Below are 19,332 nucleotides of genomic sequence, written 5' to 3'. Positions count from 1 at the left end.
ATGAACATTTACTTAATATTTCCGGGATGTTAAGTTGCGAATAAAGTACATTACACTTGATACTGACTAGTAAGATGTACTTAATACTCAAAACCAGAATATGATCAGGGTGACTTTTGAACACTGGAAATAAATCGTGTACTCGTTCCGGCAGCAGTCCCGTGGCACTCAAAATTTCCCTGGAATTTTCTAGTTCTTTTTATTCTTCCGCCAAATTTCGGCGCGTAACTCCTCCCACAGCTTTGAGAAAACCCCGACAATATATACATCAAAACGTGCGGCTCGATCAGGAGATGGGTGCTATTATTCAGAATGTCCAGAATCAAAATTTTCCCAGAGTTATTCCCAAATTACCGGAAAATTTCTCCATTGAAAATGAATGGGAATTTTTTTTTAAAACCACAAATTTTCACCTTTTTTCAGAGTCACCTAGCTCTCTCATACCTGCACGTAGAAATGTGATTCAAACTTTAAAACGGAGGAAAACTTGTGCTCTCTCCAAAACACCAAACTGTTTTTACATAACATGTAAACTTTTCAAACTATGAGCAGTCAAACGAGGAGTGGAAATCACTTTTTCTTCAAAGTTAGAGTGGAAGCGTCAGTTAGCTTGAGTGTGAGAAGCAGTAAAATATGAACTTAATTTTTATTTTTAACTCGAGCTCACGGCCAAACCGTGAAAAGGAGACAAATATTTTTTTGTCAAAATGTAGACATAGGTGTTGGGATTCATAAAATGTGACATTGACAGGCGGGGTCTGCACAAAATTTAAACGGGGGGGCCGAGTCCGGCGGCAATACCTGTCTTGCTCCCCATTGACTGTAATGTAATCGTCTGTTTTTTTTCAAAAGAATCTCACTCTGTCTTCGCACTGAGCTTACGCGCTCATTTTAAGGTGTATCTGAATAAAATAAACACTGTCAGAATCTGCCGGCTTCTGTGTCTCTCACAGTGTTTTCGGTTTTTGGGCAGGAGTTACGGTTTTCTCACAGTATGCAATTGTTCGGGACCTTGTCAGAGGCCAAATTCTGAGGCATTTTGAGAATTTTTTCCAAGCAGATTCTCAAATCACCATAGCAACCGTAGAGCCTCTGCTGTCCTTGACAGCCTGTTGCTGGGCGGAAACTGACCTACTTTTCTGTGATTGGCTGATTCCTGTCTGTCTATTTTGTCAGTTAACCAAGCTAGCTCTCAGCAATAGCATCCATGTTTAGGGTAGAGGTGGTGACTTTGATTAACAGTTGACACTCTGTAGGGGGCGGGGCTTCCGCGGAGTCGGTGGGAACGCCCACAGAGGTGGTGACTTTGATTGACAGGTGACGCTGGGTAGTGGGCGGGGCTTCCACGGCTGATTTTTACACAACTTTGAAGCCTAATTTCACATATTTAGCCATTTTTTTAATCATTCACATTTGGCAGGGTGGTTAACAACACACTTTTCTGTGGTATGTCAAACTCAGAACACATATTTATTCTTACCTTACAGGGACTTTAATTACTTTAAATAAATATTATTTATGCTTAAATATGATGAACATTTACTTAATATTTTCAGGGATGTTAAGTTGAGAATGAAGTACATTACACCTGATACTGACTTGTAAGTTGTACTTAATACTCGAAACCAGAATATGATCAAGGTGACTTTTGAACACTGGAAATAAATCGTGTACTCGTTCCGGCAGCAGTCCCGTGGCACTCAAAATTTCCCTGGAATTTTCTAGTTATTATTATTCTTCCGCCAAATTTCGGCGCGTAACTCCTCCCACAGCTTTGAGAAAACCCCGACAATATATACATCAAAACGTGCGGCTCGATCGGGAGATGGGTGCTATTATTCAGAATGTCCAGAATCCAATTTTTCCCAGAGTTATTCCCAAAATACCGGGAAATTTCTCCATTGAAAATGAATGGGAATTTTTTTTTAAAACCACAAAATTTCACCTTTTTTCAGAGTCACCTAGCTCACTCATACCTGTACGTAGAAATGTGATTCAAACTTTAAAACGGAGGAAAACTTGTGCTCTCTCCAAAACACCAAACTGTTTTTACATAACATGTAAACTTTTCAAACTATGAGCAGTCAAACGAGGAGTGGAAATCACTTTTTCTTCAAAGTTAGAGTGGAAGCGTCAGTTAGCTTGAGTGTGAGAAGCAGTAAAATATGAACTTAATTTTTATTTTTAACTCGAGCTCAAGGCCAAACCGTGAAAAGGAGACAAATAATTTTTTGTCAAAATGTAGACATAGGTGTTGGGATTCATTAAATGTGACATTGACAGGCGAGGTCTGCACAAAATTTAAACGGGGGGGCCGAGACCGGCGGCAATACCTGTCTTGCTCCCCATTGACTGTAATGTAATCGTCTGTTTTTTTTCAAAAGAATCTCACTCTGTCTTCGCACTGAGCTTACGCGCTCATTTTAAGGAGTATCTGAATAAAATAAACACTGTCAGAATCTGCCGGCTTCTGTGTCTCTCACGGTGTTTTCGGTTTTTGGACAGGAGTTATGGTTTTCTCACAGTTTGCAATTGTTCGGGACCTTGTCAGAAGCCAAATTCTGAGGCATTTTGAGAATTTTTTCCAAGCAGATTCTCAAATCACCATAGCAACCGTAGAACCTCTGCTGTCCTTGACAGCCTGTTGCTGGGCGGAAACTGACCTACTTTTCTGTGATTGGCTGATTCCTGTCTGTGTATTTTGTCAGTTAACCAAGCTGGCTCTCAGCAATAGCATCCATGTTTAGGGTAGAGGTGGTGACTTTGATTAACAGTTGACACTCTGTAGGGGGCGGGGCTTCCGCAGACTCGGCGGGAACGCCCACAGAGGTGGTGACTTTGATTGACAGGTGACACTGGGTAGTGGGCGGGGCTTCCACGGCTGATTTTTACACAACTTTGAAGCCCAATTTCACATATTTGGCCATTTTTTTAATCATTCACATTTGGCAGGGTGGTTAACAACACACTTTTCTGTGGCATGTCAAACTCAGAACACATATTTATTCTTTCTTTACAGGGACTTTAATTAGTTTCAATAAATATTATTTATGCTTAAATATGATTAACTGGAATATTGGAATTGAAATACTGGAATATTTCCAGTCAATTTCCAAGAAGAATTCCAGTCATAAAAAACTATAATAAAATCTACTCTCTTAATGATAAGATTTACTTATTAATTTCATAAAAGTGATGTTCCTGTCTGTGAAAAAAATGAAGTAGACTTTAATTAATTAGTTTAAATAAATATTATTTATGCTTAAATATGATTAACATTTACTTAATATTTTCAGGTATGTTAAGTTGAGAATAAAGTACATTACACTTGATACTGACTAGTAAGATGTACTTAATACTCGAAACCAGAATATGATCAGGGTGACTTTTGAACACTGGAAATAAATCGTGTACTCATTCCGGCAGCAGTCCCGTGGCACTCAAAATTTCCCTGGAATTTTCTAGTTCTTTTTATTCTTCCGCCAAATTTCGGCGCGTAACTCCTCCCACAGCTTTGAGAAAACCCCAACAATATATACATCAAAACGTGCGGCTCGATCGGGAGATGGGTGCTATTATTCAGAATGTCCAGAATCCAATTTTTCCCAGAGTTATTCCCAAAATACCGGGAAATTTCTCCATTGAAAATGAATGGGAATTTTTTTTTAAAACCACAAAATTTCACCTTTTTTCAGAGTCACCTAGCTCTCTCATACCTGCACGTAGAAATGTGATTCAAACTTTAAAACGGAGGAAAACTTGTGCTCTCTCCAAAACACCAAACTGTTTTTACATAACATGTACACTTTTCAAACTATGAGCAGTCAAACGAGGAGTGGAAATCACTTTTTCTTCAAAGTTAGAGTGGAAGCGTCAGTTAGCTTGAGTGTGAGAAGCAGTAAAATATTAACTTAATTTTTATTTTTAACTCGAGCTCACGGCCAAACCGTGACAAGGAGACAAATAATTTTTTGTCTAAATGTAGACATAGGTGTTGGGATTCATAAAATGTTACGTTGACAGGCGGGGTCTGCACAAAATTTAAACGGGGGGGCCGAGACCGGCGGCAATACCTGTCTTGCTCCCCATTGACTGTAATGTAATCGTCTGTTTTTTTTCAAAAGAATCTCACTCTGTCTTCGCACTGAGCTTACACGCTCATTTTAAGGAGTATCTGAATAAAATAAACACTGTCAGAATCTGCCGGCTTCTGTGTCTCTCACTGTGTTTTCGGTTTTTGGACAGGAGTTACGGTTTTCTCACAGTTTGCAATTGTTCGGGACCTTGTCAGAAGCCAAATTCTGAGGCATTTTGAGAATTTTTTCCAAGCAGATTCTCAAATCGCCGTAGCAACCGTAGAACCTCTGCTGACCTTGACAGCCTGTTGCTGGGCGGAAACTGACCTACTTTTCTGTGATTGGCTAATTCCTGTCTGTCTATTTTGTCAGTTAACCAAGCTAGCTCTCAGCAATAGCATCCATGTTTAGGGTAGAGGTGGTGACTTTGATTAACAGTTGACACTCTGTAGGGGGCGGGGCTTCCGCGGAGTCGGTGGGAACGCCCACAGAGGTGGTGACTTTGATTGACAGGTGACACTGGTTAGTGGGCGGGGCTTCCATGGCTGATTTTTACACAACTTTGAAGCCCAATTTCACATATTTGGCAATTTTTTTAATCATTCACATTTGGCAGGGTGGTTAACAACACACTTTTCTGTGGCATGTCAAACTCAGAACACATATTTATTCTTTCTTTACAGGGACTTTAATTAGTTTAAATAAATATTATTTATGCTTAAATATGATTACCTGGAATATTGGAATTGAAATACTGGAATATTTCCAGTCAATTTCCAAGAAGAATTCCAGTCATAAAAAACTAAAATAAAATCTACTCTCTTCATGATAAGATTTACTTATTCATTTCATAACAGTGATGTTCCTGTCTGTGAAAAAAATTAAAGTAGACTTTTATTAATTAGTTTAAATAAATATTATTTATGTTTAAATATGATGAACATTTACTTAATATTTCCGGGATGTTAAGTTGCGAATAAAGTACATTACACTTGATACTGACTAGTAAGATGTACTTAATACTCAAAACCAGAATATGATCAGGGTGACTTTTGAACACTGGAAATAAATCGTGTACTCGTTCCGGCAGCAGTCCCGTGGCACTCAAAATTTCCCTGGAATTTTCTAGTTCTTCTTTTTATTCTTCCGCCAAATTTCGGCGCGTAACTCCTCCCACAGCTTTGAGAAAACCCCAACAATATATACATCAAAACGTGCGGCTCGATCGGGAGATGGGTGCTATTATTCAGAATGTCCAGAATCCAATTTTTCCCAGAGTTATTCCCAAAATACCGGGAAATTTCTCCATTGAAAATGAATGGGAATTTTTTTTTAAAACCACAAAATTTCACCTTTTTTCAGAGTCAACTAGCTCTCTCATACCTGCACGTAGAAATGTGATTCAAACTTTAAAACGGAGGAAAACTCGTGCTCTCTCCAAAACACCAAACGGTTTTTACATAACATGTAAACTTTTCAAACTATGAGCAGTCAAACGAGGAGTGGAAATCACTTTTTCTTCAAAGTTAGAGTGGAAGCGTCAGTTAGCTTGAGTGTGAGAAGCAGTAAAATATGAACTTAATTTTTATTTTTAACTCGAGCTCACGGCCAAACCGTGAAAAGGAGACAAATATTTTTTTGGCAAAATGTAGACATAGGTGTTGGGATTCATAAAATGTGACATTGACAGGCGAGGTCTGCACAAAATTTAAACGGGGGGGCCGAGACCGGTGGCAATACCTGTCTAGCTCCCCATTGACTGTAATGTAATCGTCTGTTTTTTTTCAAAAGAATCTCACTCTGTCTTCGCACTGAGCTTACGCGCTCATTTTAAGGAATATCTGAATAAAATAAACACTGTCAGAATCTGCCGGATTCTGTGTCTCTCACAGTGTTTTCGGTTTTTGGACAGGAGTTACGGTTTTCTCACAGTTTGCAATTGTTCGGGACCTTGTCAGAAGCCAAATTCTGAGGAATTTTGAGAATTTTTTCCAAGCAGATTCTCAAATCGCCGTAGCAACCGTAGAACCTCTGCTGTCCTTGACAGCCTGTTGCTGGGCGGAAACTGACCTACTTTTCTGTGATTGGCTAATTCCTGTCTGTCTATTTCGTCAGTTAACCAAGCTAGCTCTCAGCAATAGCATCCATGTTTAGGGTAGAGGTGGTGACTTTGATTAACAGTTGACACTCTGTAGGGGGCGGGGCTTCCGCGGACTCGGTGGGAACGCCCACAGAGGTGGTGACTTTGATTGACAGGTGACACTGGTTAGTGGGCGGGGCTTCCATGGCTGATTTTTACACAACTTTGAAGCCCAATTTCACATATTTGGCAATTTTTTTAATCATTCACATTTGGCAGGGTGGTTAACAACACACTTTTCTGTGGCATGTCAAACTCAGAACACATATTTATTCTTTCTTTACAGGGACTTTAATTAGTTTAAATAAATATTATTTATGCTTAAATATGATTACCTGGAATATTGGAATTGAAATACTGGAATATTTCCAGTCAATTTCCAAGAAGAATTCCAGTCATAAAAAACTATAATAAAATCTACTCTCTTCATGATAAGATTTACTTATTCATTTCATAACAGTGATGTTCATGTCTGTGAAAAAAATTAAAGTAGACTTTTATTAATTAGTTTAAATAAATATTATTTATGTTTAAATATGATTAACATTTACTTAAGTTGAGAATAAAGTACATTACACTTGATACTGACTAGTAAGATGTACTTAATACTCGAAACCAGAATATGATCAGGGTGACTTTTGAACACTGTAAATAAATCGTGTACTCGTTCCGGCAGCAGTCCCGTGGCACTCAAAATTTCCCTGGAATTTTCTAGTTCTCATTGTAATCGTGCTAATGGATTGTTGTTTTCCTATTTTTCGTGCACTAATTTTGAAATCTGTTTATTCTGTCGCCAATATGAGCATGATCCAGAACCCGGTTAGGAACATAACCATCAATGCTCCACCAGAAGCAAAGCAGTGATTCCACTTCTATTTCATCTGATTCTTCGAGGAATCCAACAGCAACGACCTTTTATGGACAAACTTCCCTCATGAGTGGCATACTATGGAGCACGTTGGGATGGATCCCAGCCTTCTTGATGGCGGTCATGCGAAGACTGGGTAAACGGGGGGGGGGGGCTATGATGCCAAGTTTAATGATGAAGGGAATCAGGGTTTACATTTTTGTACTGATATTTTACTCCCCATTTATGTGTTTGTGTTAGCTTTGAATTAATAAAATTAAATATATTCAATTGTTTGCAATTGTGTCATTTGGAGAAAAAAAGGAAATAAATCAAATAGAAAAAGGGGGAATTGTTAGTATGCATATCCACCGTCCATATACCTGATATGGTCGGAGGATCATGTTTTGCTGCCAGACAATCTAGGAACCGTCAGCAGAATGACGACACTTTTGAGTAAAATTACCTCTCGGAAAATATCTGACATACCAGTAATAGTATAGCTATTTCGCACTGTAGGACACTCTGTCATCATCATACACCTATATGCCTGAATGCTGTGTGCTGTCTATGATGATCCAAGCCTGTAATTAAACGTGCATTAAGAAAGAACTCCTGATTCGCCTAATTTTAGCATCTTCAAGATCATCACAGAACATCTACTCTCATAGAGTTTTGCAAATAGCCTATAGTTTCAAAGATAGTGCCTAATTAATAATAATAATAATAATAATAAAAATCAGAAAAAACTGTAATAATGTGAAGATTACATCAACAAATACAAACCAGAGATTACAGCAGCTTTACCTTCATTCTGACTGCTGATAGTGGAAACTTCAGGAAGAGGACGAGGCTGAGAGGAGGAAGGTCCTCTGTTCTCTGAAGCCTCATCATCATCACTGACATCCACTGAGAGAGAAAAATAATAATATAAAAATGCACTTATAAGAAAGAGAAATATAATAATATGCAATTTATCTATGATGTGACAACATTTGTTGTTGTGTTGACAGAATCTCCACATGGTTTAACAATAACAGTTTTAATGAAATCAAGAGAATGTGTCGGGCAGCTGAAAGAAAATGAAGGAAAACTAGATTCTCTGTTCACTGTAATATACTAGAAGCCATGACAGCATATAACAAATCTGTACGTCTGGCCAGGAAGGATTATTTTCCAAGATTGACCTCTGGAAAATTGTGGAAACTATAGAATATTATTCTCCACTATTGACCAGCTGACCAACACTTCTCTGTTGTCTGAAGCCACATCATCACTGATATCTACTACGAGAGAATAATTAATAGTAATCGAAAAATATAATAATATTTATCTATGGCAATAATGTACCAGCATTTGTGTCAATAAACCTGAGTTAGGAAACAATTCCTCCCTGAAACAATATTTAGTAGAGCTCCAGAGGAGTTCTCATTTATTAATAATGTGAAAACTACACCAACAAATACAAACCAGAGATTACAGCAGCTTTACCTTCACTCTGACTGCTGATAGTGGAAACTTCAGGAGGAGGACGAGTCTGAGAGGAGGAAGGTCCTCTGTTCTCTGAAGCCTCCTCATCACTAATATTGACTGACATAGAGAAACAGGGACAGACATCATTTGGAAATTTAGTAAGTCTGCATTAAATTGCTCTTAAAGAACTGATGGCATGGACAAACACATCGTAGCAACCACAGACTATATGGTATCTCTCTCAATAATCTTAAATCTGTCAATGTTCAACCACAACCAGTCTCCCTTACTGTCACAGAATCCCTAAAGCTGAAATGAGCTCTTTTAAATGTGAGATCATTGGCCTGGTTAATGATCTGATAACTGAAAGGAATTTGCATTGTATGTTTTTAGTTGAGACCTCCTCTTCCCTCTCTCTGTCCATTTCTAACCATTTACATTCATGTACTATTAATACATTCACTAACTTAAACTTCCTCCCCAGAGTTCTCTGTGCTCTCTCGTCCCACAGGTAACCTGTGATTGGTGCAACATCAATAAAGATTGATTGATTGATTGATTGATTGATTGATTGAAGTGTAACCACCATTTTAACAAAAGGGGATTTTGTTAAAATTGTGAATAAAGCCATATAGTAACAGGAAGTGGTTTTACAGAGAAGGACCCCTGATGGTCACAATTGCTTCCTGACAATGTTAAACCTTGTAGTCAACAAAGCAACAGTGTGGATCAGAACATCATCTGGTCAGAGTCACCTTTGATAATATGCTGTTTATCTATGACAATAATGTCACAGCATTTGTGTCAATGACATTGCTTTAAACTGAGAATGACTATCAGAGTGGAAGTGAAGACTTTTCCACTGACAGTGAAAGCAGAGATGATTGTGTTAATCATGGTAAATAACATGAATGTAACATTTCTACAGTCCCCTCGTTCATCCCCCACCCACCTTATATTTTAATCATAGGCAGTCCTAAACTTCAATAATCAATCAGGAATAATGTATTTATAATAAAAATTAAGTTGAAGTGCCTTTATATGTTATGCAATGTACCTGCCACTCACTTCAATAGACTAACTAAAGTACAAGAATACTGAACAAAGTAGCCCAGTTCAGCTCTGTGACAATAATAATAATAATAATAATAATAATATAATAATATATAATGATATAGTAATATCAGAGTGATGTTACAATTTGGTTTAAAAACTAAAACAATTATATTCTACTTTATTCTAATTGAAATACTTGAATGAATGAATGTGACATATTTGTGTAAATATAGATGCATATAGTGACATTGCATATAATATATATTAGTGAGAAATGTGTTTACTGTATGATGGTATGAATATGTGATTAAATTATGGCAAAGGCTATGTGCACCCCTCTTTGTACCCTGCTGTAGACAGCAATGTATGTGTGTTTGTGTGGAGGCGGGTCGGAGGGGAGCATCTGGAGATATGTGGAAGACTCCCGTATCCCACCGGGACAGTGGGATAAATATAGGTCGCTGTTCTCTTCTGTATATCATATAATAATTTCTCTAAGATCTTTTAAGATCTATCACTTCTCGGCATGAGAAATGTCAGGTGCGGTGTGTGAGCGTGAGAGCAGTTTGAAATAAAATGCATTCGTCTCACGGCCAATGCCTGACACTTGAGAGGTCTGGAATGTATTTGGTATCCATGGCAACCATAGATCTGTCAAGATTTGATTCCCATCATATAACAAACTGAAGGTTGTAAATTCAGGTATTTTCGGGTTGTATGCAGCAGAGTTTTTCCGCTGAAAACATTATAAATATATAACTGCTGCTGCAAAGACTCGAACCCGAGTCTCAACACTAATGACGGACACACTGCCCATTACACCACCGCTTCAGTCCTATGAAGTGATGTGACAGCCCAATATGTTTGCTAATACGGAAGATAGATATTGGCGACAAATTATTTCTAACTGACAAACTGACGCTTGAATGCATTCACTGAGGAAAGATTATGAAAATAAAATACAACTTTTTCGCCAGAAATGTCTTTAGAACAAAAATTAGAGATGATGTTGTTATACGTCTAGGGTGAAATAGCTCAGTTGTGTGGCCGAGGCTATTTGTACCAGGGTAGTCTTACATTAGCTCCCGATGACTGCAGTCAGCTCATTGGGCTTTATCCTCCCTGTTACGATTGTTTAAACCCACCTAGGAATAGCAGACTTGGGGTGGCTCAATGAGCCACATCTGCCTGAAATCAAATCATCATCACAGTTCTCTAATTTCATATCTAGTCTGGTGATAAATTATAACAAGGTTGTTTTAACATTAATGACCAATCCTGTGCTTTTGCCCGTGATTTTTTTTTTCTTTTTTTAATATTACGACTCTTGCACATGTTGCTGTTCCTAATCTATGGAAACGAGTTTCTGTCAAGCCATGCTTTTTTTATCCCGTTAATTCAGAAAAGAAATAGTCCATTAAACAAAAAAACTAAAACTTCTCAGAAAAACTGAAAAAGAAAATAAAGTGAATGCAATACGCTTCTGTACACTGGGACAAAAATACTCTTAGGTTTAAATGGAGTATGTAGTCTTTAGTAGTCTCCCACATTAGGTACAAAAGATAGTCCTTTGGACAGAAGAGATGTGTGTTCATCAGAGAGTTCTATTGAGGAGATGTTGATTACCTCGTCTTCGGATATGGCTCATCGGTATCTCTTCTCCTCCACTACTACCTGCTGCGTTTGACATTTCAGTGCCACCTAGGGGTGGAGAACATGACTTGTTATTAAAAAGAAGGGAGGCATTCTGGATATTTACGTTACAGACTCTGTCTCCAAAAGGATTGAATGATGAACTTCTACTTGATGTAATGTTTTCACTTTTCATTTAGAGTGTCTTTTACAAAAGACTAAACATATTGAACATCATATCTGTTAGATAAATGCCCAGCCTATTTATAAATAATAATAAAATAATAAATATCTCAGAGGGTTTTGTTCTTGTGATTCAGTTTATTTTTCTTACCTTTTCTTATCTTTCTATTATTCATCATATGCATGATGAAGGTCTGAGGGACGAAATGTTGCAACTCATTAAAACTATCAATGAGTGAGACAGTATGCAGGAGCCTTATTCATTTTGGTTTCAACACTACAAAGTCTATTCTACTCTATTCTGCAGTGAATGTGATATATTTAAGAAATATGACTGAAATCTGAAATCTTGTATAGTAATGGACATTTATGCAGTGTCTTACCTTCACCAGAGTTTGAATAGTCATCTGAAATGAAATGAAGAACAAAACAAAATAATAATAACTGATATTGTTGGTTTATGTATTGCATTCACTACAAAAGATTTAATAACAACATTTAATAATGACATTTGAGCTAAAATATCTATTACATTAAATATTAACCTTCTAATTCTAAAAGGTCAGTTGTAGTTGCTTGAATCAAAAGCCAACAGATGGTATTGTTACAACATAACTTTTACAGATACAACCAGATTATAATTATTAGAGAAACATGTCCATTTGTGCATTGTTGTTGATTCAGCTCTCATTTATATTTGACATTAATTACACAGAATGGTTGAGTTAACAGAAAAGGCAGAATGAATCTTTTTATATATTGTAGGTAATATTGTTTAATAACCACTGACCTTCATCAATTCCACAGGTCCACACTGGTTTAGATTTTCCCCTTTTTGTACGACAGAGTTTAAGGTTGAAGTCTCTGTCTGGATTTTGAATGTACACTTCATAGAAATGTGGGCCTTTGGTATAGCTGAGTTTTAATCCCTATGTAAAAAAAAAAAAGAAAAAGAATAAAGAAACAACATAAAAAGAGAGAAGGATTTAGTTTTTTTCCCAAAGGTAAACAGTAAAGTTAATCATTTATAATAAATAACTGAGTTGATTAGTGACTGGTCATTAGGAACAGTGTTTTGTAAATGCTCAGCTCATTCACATCTCTGTCTGGCTGCTGATCGTTCCCACACTCTGAACACAGAGAGCAAAACTGACCCCATGAGCAGTATTAAAACTTTCATGAAGAAGCTTATTTGTGGCCAAATAGTCAATAGATGTATCACTCAGCTCTCAATTCCACCATCACTTACATCTAAAATAATGAAAAATCAACATAAATACAAAATATATCTAACTGAAATAAAATATAAATGAAATGTACAAGATCATGTGTGAAAACACCTTTTGTACACTTCCTTGTACATTTAAATAATGATCTGCTCCACATGAGTTGGCTGACTGTGATGTAATAACTGACAGACAGTACAGATTATACCTCAGGGGGGATGATTGTAGCTTTGACGTTGTCTGCAGTGAGGATGAATCTTTCTTCCATTCCCAGGTACCTGTCTGGATGTGGCTTTCTGATTTCTTTGTATCCATGTTTGTTTTCCTTGTCATCCACTCTCTGGAAAAAATCAATATACAGTAATTAAAATCTGCTTTGAGGTTACAGTAGCAAACATATTCATTTGTGTTTTAAAGTGATTTTTACAACAGAGTGTTAGGGCCATGTGAGATTTCCAGCAGAAGTCCTGATGTTGAGGAAAGTATATTTTATTTTGAGAATACATTTTTAATATCATATCAATTATGTGAAAATGCAATTTTAAGAATAACCAAATACCGTGCTGTAGAATTGTGCTTTAATGATTAAACAGGTGAGAACAGCCTTCATTAAATATGAAGTTTAAGTATATGTGAGTATCAGTGAGGAAATACTTAGTTACATACTTAGTTTCACTTTTTTCACCACTGGCCCTAATACTCATTTGTTTTCTTTTTAATTCTTATAATATTACAAAAGTGTGACAGTAAATATGAAATAACCTTTTGTACACCAGGATCATTAGGGATCAGGTACACATGTAGGTTGAGGGATGATGGGTTTAGTTTATAGTATATTAACACGTTGCACTTTATTTTCACTGGAAAGCCAAGTTGCATCAGGACCGCTCTTAGAGATAAAGGCGGTTCCGATGACTTGACATGGTGTGGTGTGACCTCAGACACTTCTTCATCAACATCCCCACAGACATCATCGATGTGTAGTGCTGTGAACTTGTCTAATATTGTAGAATCATCTGCACAAAATACAAGCACACACATTTAGTGAGGAGAAAGGAACTGTATCACAAAACATTTAAACACATGCTGTTCTAATATGATAAACATGACATACTGCTTAGTAAAGTCTAAGTTGAGGAAAAGTGGCAGCACTTCACAGAGCTTCTGTTATGTTTAACTTAAAAAGTTAGGGAATAATAATAATAAAAGCCGCAAGCGGCGATGGCGGGCCCTCGCTCACCCATGCCACCGCGGGGCCTGAGGCATGGCGGGGCTGTGGCGTGAAGCAGAAAGTGAGAAAAAACCTGGAAGGAGGCCAAAAATGCAATGTTTCGTTCATCCAGTAGGGGGCAGTCACAGGTAGTTACACATATGGTCTGGTGTGGTCTGGTGTGTTCAGGGCGGCCACTCATCAGTCATGTGAAGTTTGTAGTGAATTGGACAAAGCATGAAGGAGTTATGAGAGGTTGATGGTTCATCCACCAGGGGGCAGTAATGGGATGCATGCAGGTGTGTTCAGGGTCAGTCCCTCATCACACATGTGAAGTTTCGTGGAAATCGGACAATGTTGATGCAAAAAATGGCACTTCCTGTTTCCACTAGGGGGCGACATGAGCGACACCCCTATCAGATGGAAGAGGTCTCCACCCTGGACCTGTGTATCAATTTTCATGATGATACGTGTTCAATAAAGCCATCAAAAAGCCAAACGTATTTTCATGGCGAGGAATTGATGGTCGCCGCGTCGCCACACGGACGCCATTACTCGTAGCTTCACAGTCTTCATAATGTAGCTTCACCAACTGGTTCTGCATGTTTTAGAAGTAGAATGAAGTTGATGGGGTCAACTATGTATTTTTCATGAATTTAAGTTCACTTCCTGTTACCACCGGGGGGCGCTATGAGTTACGTGGGAAGTTAATATATCGGGACGTTCAGGGCGGAGCCATCATCATGTCCAGCAAGTTTGAAGCTGATTGGATGAAGTATGTGGGCGTGAGAGCCACTCGTATGTACATGGCGAGCACGCCAAAGTTAGTTGAGCCCTGGCAGACACGCCCTTTGACCTACGGATGCGCAGAGCACAACTTAAGCTCAGCTAGGTCTGGAGATGTTGCGTACCTAATTTGAACTTGATCGGGCGAACGCTGTGGGAGGAGTTAATTTTAGGCGGGAAAAATCAAAACCAAAATGGCCGACTTCCTGTTGGGTTGAGGTCATGAGGTCAAGAGGCTTCTTTGCATATGTGGGTATAATACATATGTGTACCGAATTTTGTGAGCATAGGACAAAGTTAGCAAAATTCCCTATGGGCTTTTTTGGACTTTGTAGGGGGCGCTTTTCCGCCATTCTGCGTTGACCATGTGCGACCACCCAAAAATATCGAGTTTCGGATGAGGCCGGACGTCCGTGCAAAAGTATAAGCATTTTCGCATTTGGGAAATGCGAAATGTCGGAAGAATAATAATAATAATAAACATTACAATTTCAATAGGGCTTTCGCCAGGCGACTTGCAGTCGCCGCTCGGGCCCTAATGATGATAATAATAATAATAATGATAATAATAACAATAATGGTTATTATTATTAAAAATACCAAGCACCTAATATAATGTCTGCTTCTGACATTAAGATTAAATATTTTTGGGTTTCTTTTGTCTTTTTTGATCATAAACTGATTATTTTTGGGTTGTGGACAAAAGTAAAACAAACCACAGTAATATGACGAATAAGATGATTGTAACAACAACAAAAAACAACACAACAAACTTATTTGAACACCTCAAGCAGAAAAACCCAGCTGAATATGAGGAGAGTCAAAAATCATCATAGTTTTATTTCTCATTCTTTAGTCTTTCTGATCCTTCTCACAGCTCATACTGATCTCTGTCAAAGCTCATATTTTCCTTGCTGTTATTTCTGGAGCATCAACTGACACATCAGCTGATCACATCAGCTGTTCAAGTCTAACCAATAGCACAGTGACACACCTTCATTGTCAGCCTATCATATTGCAGCTGTCTCTTTAAATGTTCTTCTTCTCTGCTCAGGTGCTTTATTGATGTTGTTTTTGTGCGACCCACCAGCTCCCAGTCTTCAGATTCATCAATGCAACACTTCATCCTCATCAGCTGATCAGTCTCAGTAGAGTCTGACTGACATTGTTTGTCTCCGTGCTCTATCTCCTCTATCCCTTTCTCTCTTCTCTTGACTGTTACTTGTTATGAGGAATGAAAAGAGAAAAACGTTCATGTCTCAAATCTTCTGCTCATAGTTGTCTACAGCCTCTATGAGGACAATAATAAGGCTGTGAAACAAGAAAGAAATCCCATTTAGATCAGTGGGAATCGCCAGTGATGTCATGTGTTTCCCAGAAGAGAACCCCTCTGCTCCCTCCCACCTTTTTTATAATTCATTTCGTACAATCATCATACGAATAGTGAATGAGAATATGTTTGTTTCTGTCTTGGATCTAGATCATGGAGGTTTTTGCACAGAGGAAGTCAATAAAACTTTCCTGGTTTAAAGAAAGACTGTGTCTGTGTATTTATGTTCATAGCTGTTTAGATGTGTAATAGAATGACAGGCTTAACAAATGCATCAATAAATAGTAATTTGTTTAAAATGTTATGACAATTTCCATAGGTGTGTGGCAGCTATCAGTCATAATTAAGCTTGATATGATGCAGCACATTTCAGGCTTTGCATTGACAATCAGTGCTGGGTGCAAAGTGAGCATGATCCAGACTTATTATAAAACACTGGAGTTTGGTCACATTAGTTTGTTTAGAAACTGCTCTAAAGACTAATAACAGTGATCATGTTTTCAGAGAGTAGTTATGTGTAAGGCAGACACTACTGAGCATGTGCAGCTTTAAGCAGATTTACCTTCATAAACTTCAGGTAGAAGATGAGGAAGAGGGGAGGAAGGTCCTCTGTTCTCTGAAGCCCCCAGATCATCACGGAAATTCACTGAGAGAGATATTGGTAATTAATAATAAATCAAATGTAATAATATGGAATTTATCTATGAAAATAATGTTACTGTGTTCTTGTGAATAAAGTTGATTGAGAATGACTGCATCAGAGTGGAAGTGAAGACTTTTCCACTTTTCCTGTGACTGACCTTCTGGTCCTGAGCTGCGGTCTGATAATCTCTGCAGCAGATCATTCCTGTTGATCTTCTTTAAAAGCTTCTTGGTCGCCTCCACAGCTGCAGGAAGTTGGTAGGTCTTCACCATCAGATCCACGGTGACTCGTCTCTCTGCTTTCTGCAGCCGGCATGCTCTGATGGTTTGGTAGCCTGCCAGACTTTCATCCTTTAGGAGACACTTGAAGTCCTTAAATTCCTCATCTGTTAAATCCTCTAGAGTTTCCAAGAGGTCTTCCTTTCTCACCATCTTTCCCTGTTAAAATTACAGAATATTTTCAACATGAAAGATTTGCTATTCCCACAAACACCAGTCCACAGCCAGACTTTCACCTGTCGTGGTGTTCAAGTCTTTGATCTTTCCTGTTTCCCTTTTTGATTCTGCTTTCTGCCCAACTAAACTTTGCCTCGAGTTAAAAACTCTTTTTATACTTTCATCTTACCTGTTGCTTAGTCTTGCTTTTGAGTCCAAAAAACAACTACCAGAAACATAAAACATGTTAATGATATGTTGAAAAGGCTGTCTAGGGCTGAGCAGAGTGGCTAAACATCAACCAGTAGAGGGCGCACTGTCGCTGTTCTGCCTGCCAGTCTGAACCAGTTTTGCTAGCAGCAAGAAAAAAAGAGAGCATTAGACTTGCTTTTAAGAGCTTTCAGTTGGGTTTTTTGATGTTCCAGGTCTAGTTTTTCAGTTCGATGGATTGTGTGCGTCCATTTGTCCTGCAAGTAGGTTTCAGTTTGATATTGTGAAACATAATTAGTTTGAGTTAAAGTAGTAAATAGAGAGTTAATGTGGTTAACCTTTTTATTTATGACTTAAGGCTTGGTTCAGACTTATAAATTGTTATTGGAGGCTAGAAATGTTAGTTGTTTCTTAATTAATTGTAAAAATTCTGTATATTATATATATTCTATATACAAGTGAGACGTGTCAGCGGTGGTTTCCTTCTTCATCAACACATCAAGAGACAACCTTTATAAGGGTTAAAAAGGGCTGAGATGGGAAATCAAGGTGTGAAGAAATCACAAAGAGCTGATAACTTTCTCTGGAGATAAATATTTATAATAATAAAGGAGAAATGTATTCAGTCAACAAGACTAAAAGAAATTGTGCAACAACATCAGTTGTGTGTTTATTACATGTCCCACTGTGTCAGACAGCACCAACAATGTCTCAGTCACAATCTGTGTTTGACTGTTTGATGTCAGAAGATAACTCACAGTCTGACTGTAAATAACCTCTATGTAACCAAATACACTTGCAGTATTTACCATATTTATGTTTTCTTATTTTCTCATTTGTTTTTGTAAGTTATGGCCATTAATTATTTAATTAGTTTATTATTAAATTAGATGCCCTTACTTTGAAAGGTTAAACCTGTTAAAAGAGCTGTAAAGTCTGACTGACGTAAAACAAAGGAAAGCTGTATCGCCTTTATCACCTGGCTGATAAGGGCACAGGGTTGGTTTACTTTGTTTTATGTTGTGTTTAATTATGAGTTGCGTTGCTTTGTTTTCCATGTATTTGTTGAACTGGGTTATGTTAGTGCGATGCTAAACAACCATGTCAATTTTAACTAAGTAGGTGTAAAGTTTGTTTAGCTGCCTGCTTAATTCATGTGTTCAAGTTAAACATCATTGATAACATTTTGTTTGAAATTGTCAAGTGTGTACATTTATGATTTTAATATAAAAGCTTTAAAATGATAAAAACTGTAAAATTGTTTTAAAAAACTGTAAAAAAACGAATTTAAGGTAACAGATTATTTCACTATTCGATGAATTGATAAAAAATAGGTTTCAATGTAATGTGAAAAAATGGTAATGATGAGGTCAGTAACAAAGATTCAGACCATCATCCATCATTCAGCCAGAAGTGCTACACTGACAATTCAGTTTTCTTCAAGAAAAGGTTCAGGAAGATTTCAAAAAGACATTTGGAGAATTCATACTTTAGTCGACATAAAGTCTTCCTGATTACAGCTAAACTACAAGAAAGAGAGACAGTGACTAGCAGACGCTGCTGTCTTAATGACATTAATGCTACAGGACTCAACACTCCACCACAACATGTCAGATAGGTTGGTTAACTTGAATGAAGTCGACCATTCCTTAAAACAGTGAAGAGACGGAAATGTATTTAACACTCACAGAGACACAAGCTGTCTTTTTCCTGACTGAAGTCTTGTTGGTTGTAGATTCTTCTGCAGACTGAGAGAACTGAATCAGTGGAGTCTTTATGAGCCGGTCAGAAGAGCTGAGACACATGAAGAGAGATTAACATCTCAAACAGGAACTAAAACTACACGTTTCCTCATGTGAGAGAAAAAGATAATGATAGGTTAAAAGTAGTCCAGTATGTTTGGTCTCTACACATTTTCGTGACACATGAAAAGGGCCCTGATACAACTTCTGTTGGGGTTTGACGCCATCTAAATAAAACTGAACTGAATTGAATTAAATTTAAGCTACACACACATTTAACAGAAGGTTTAGATCTCTGCTTCACATACTCTGGCCAAGCATACGTGATCTCAATCAGCACATGA

The 19,332-nt window shown here is 37.7% G+C and overlaps 2 protein-coding genes across 2 annotated transcripts in view; both read right to left on the bottom strand.

Annotated features, from left to right (window-relative positions):
* LOC133999831 (NACHT, LRR and PYD domains-containing protein 1 homolog) overlaps nt 1-11,289 on the bottom strand; it is a 37,465-nt gene extending 26,176 nt beyond the window's left edge. Inside the window, exons 1-3 of the mRNA XM_062439155.1 lie at nt 11,219-11,289; nt 8,555-8,653; nt 7,871-7,972 (exon numbers count right to left, since the gene is read on the bottom strand). Coding sequence (XP_062295139.1) covers nt 7,871-7,972; nt 8,555-8,653; nt 11,219-11,282 — 265 coding nt within the window. The 5' untranslated portion in view covers nt 11,283-11,289. The remainder of the gene's footprint in view (nt 1-7,870; nt 7,973-8,554; nt 8,654-11,218) is intronic.
* Nucleotides 1-19,332, bottom strand: part of LOC133987292 (erythroid membrane-associated protein-like) — a 74,797-nt gene that overhangs the window by 35,055 nt on the left and 20,410 nt on the right. Inside the window, exons 2-4 of the mRNA XM_062426606.1 lie at nt 17,227-17,262; nt 16,679-17,039; nt 16,522-16,605 (exon numbers count right to left, since the gene is read on the bottom strand). Of these exons, the coding sequence (XP_062282590.1) occupies nt 16,522-16,605; nt 16,679-17,033 (439 nt within the window). The 5' untranslated portion in view covers nt 17,034-17,039; nt 17,227-17,262. The remainder of the gene's footprint in view (nt 1-16,521; nt 16,606-16,678; nt 17,040-17,226; nt 17,263-19,332) is intronic.

Source organism: Scomber scombrus, chromosome 2, assembly GCF_963691925.1.
Source record: "Scomber scombrus chromosome 2, fScoSco1.1, whole genome shotgun sequence".
Taxonomy (NCBI): Eukaryota; Metazoa; Chordata; class Actinopteri; order Scombriformes; family Scombridae; genus Scomber; species Scomber scombrus.
Note: the sequence above shows the minus strand (reverse complement) of the source record. Positions and strands in the feature narration are given on the sequence as shown.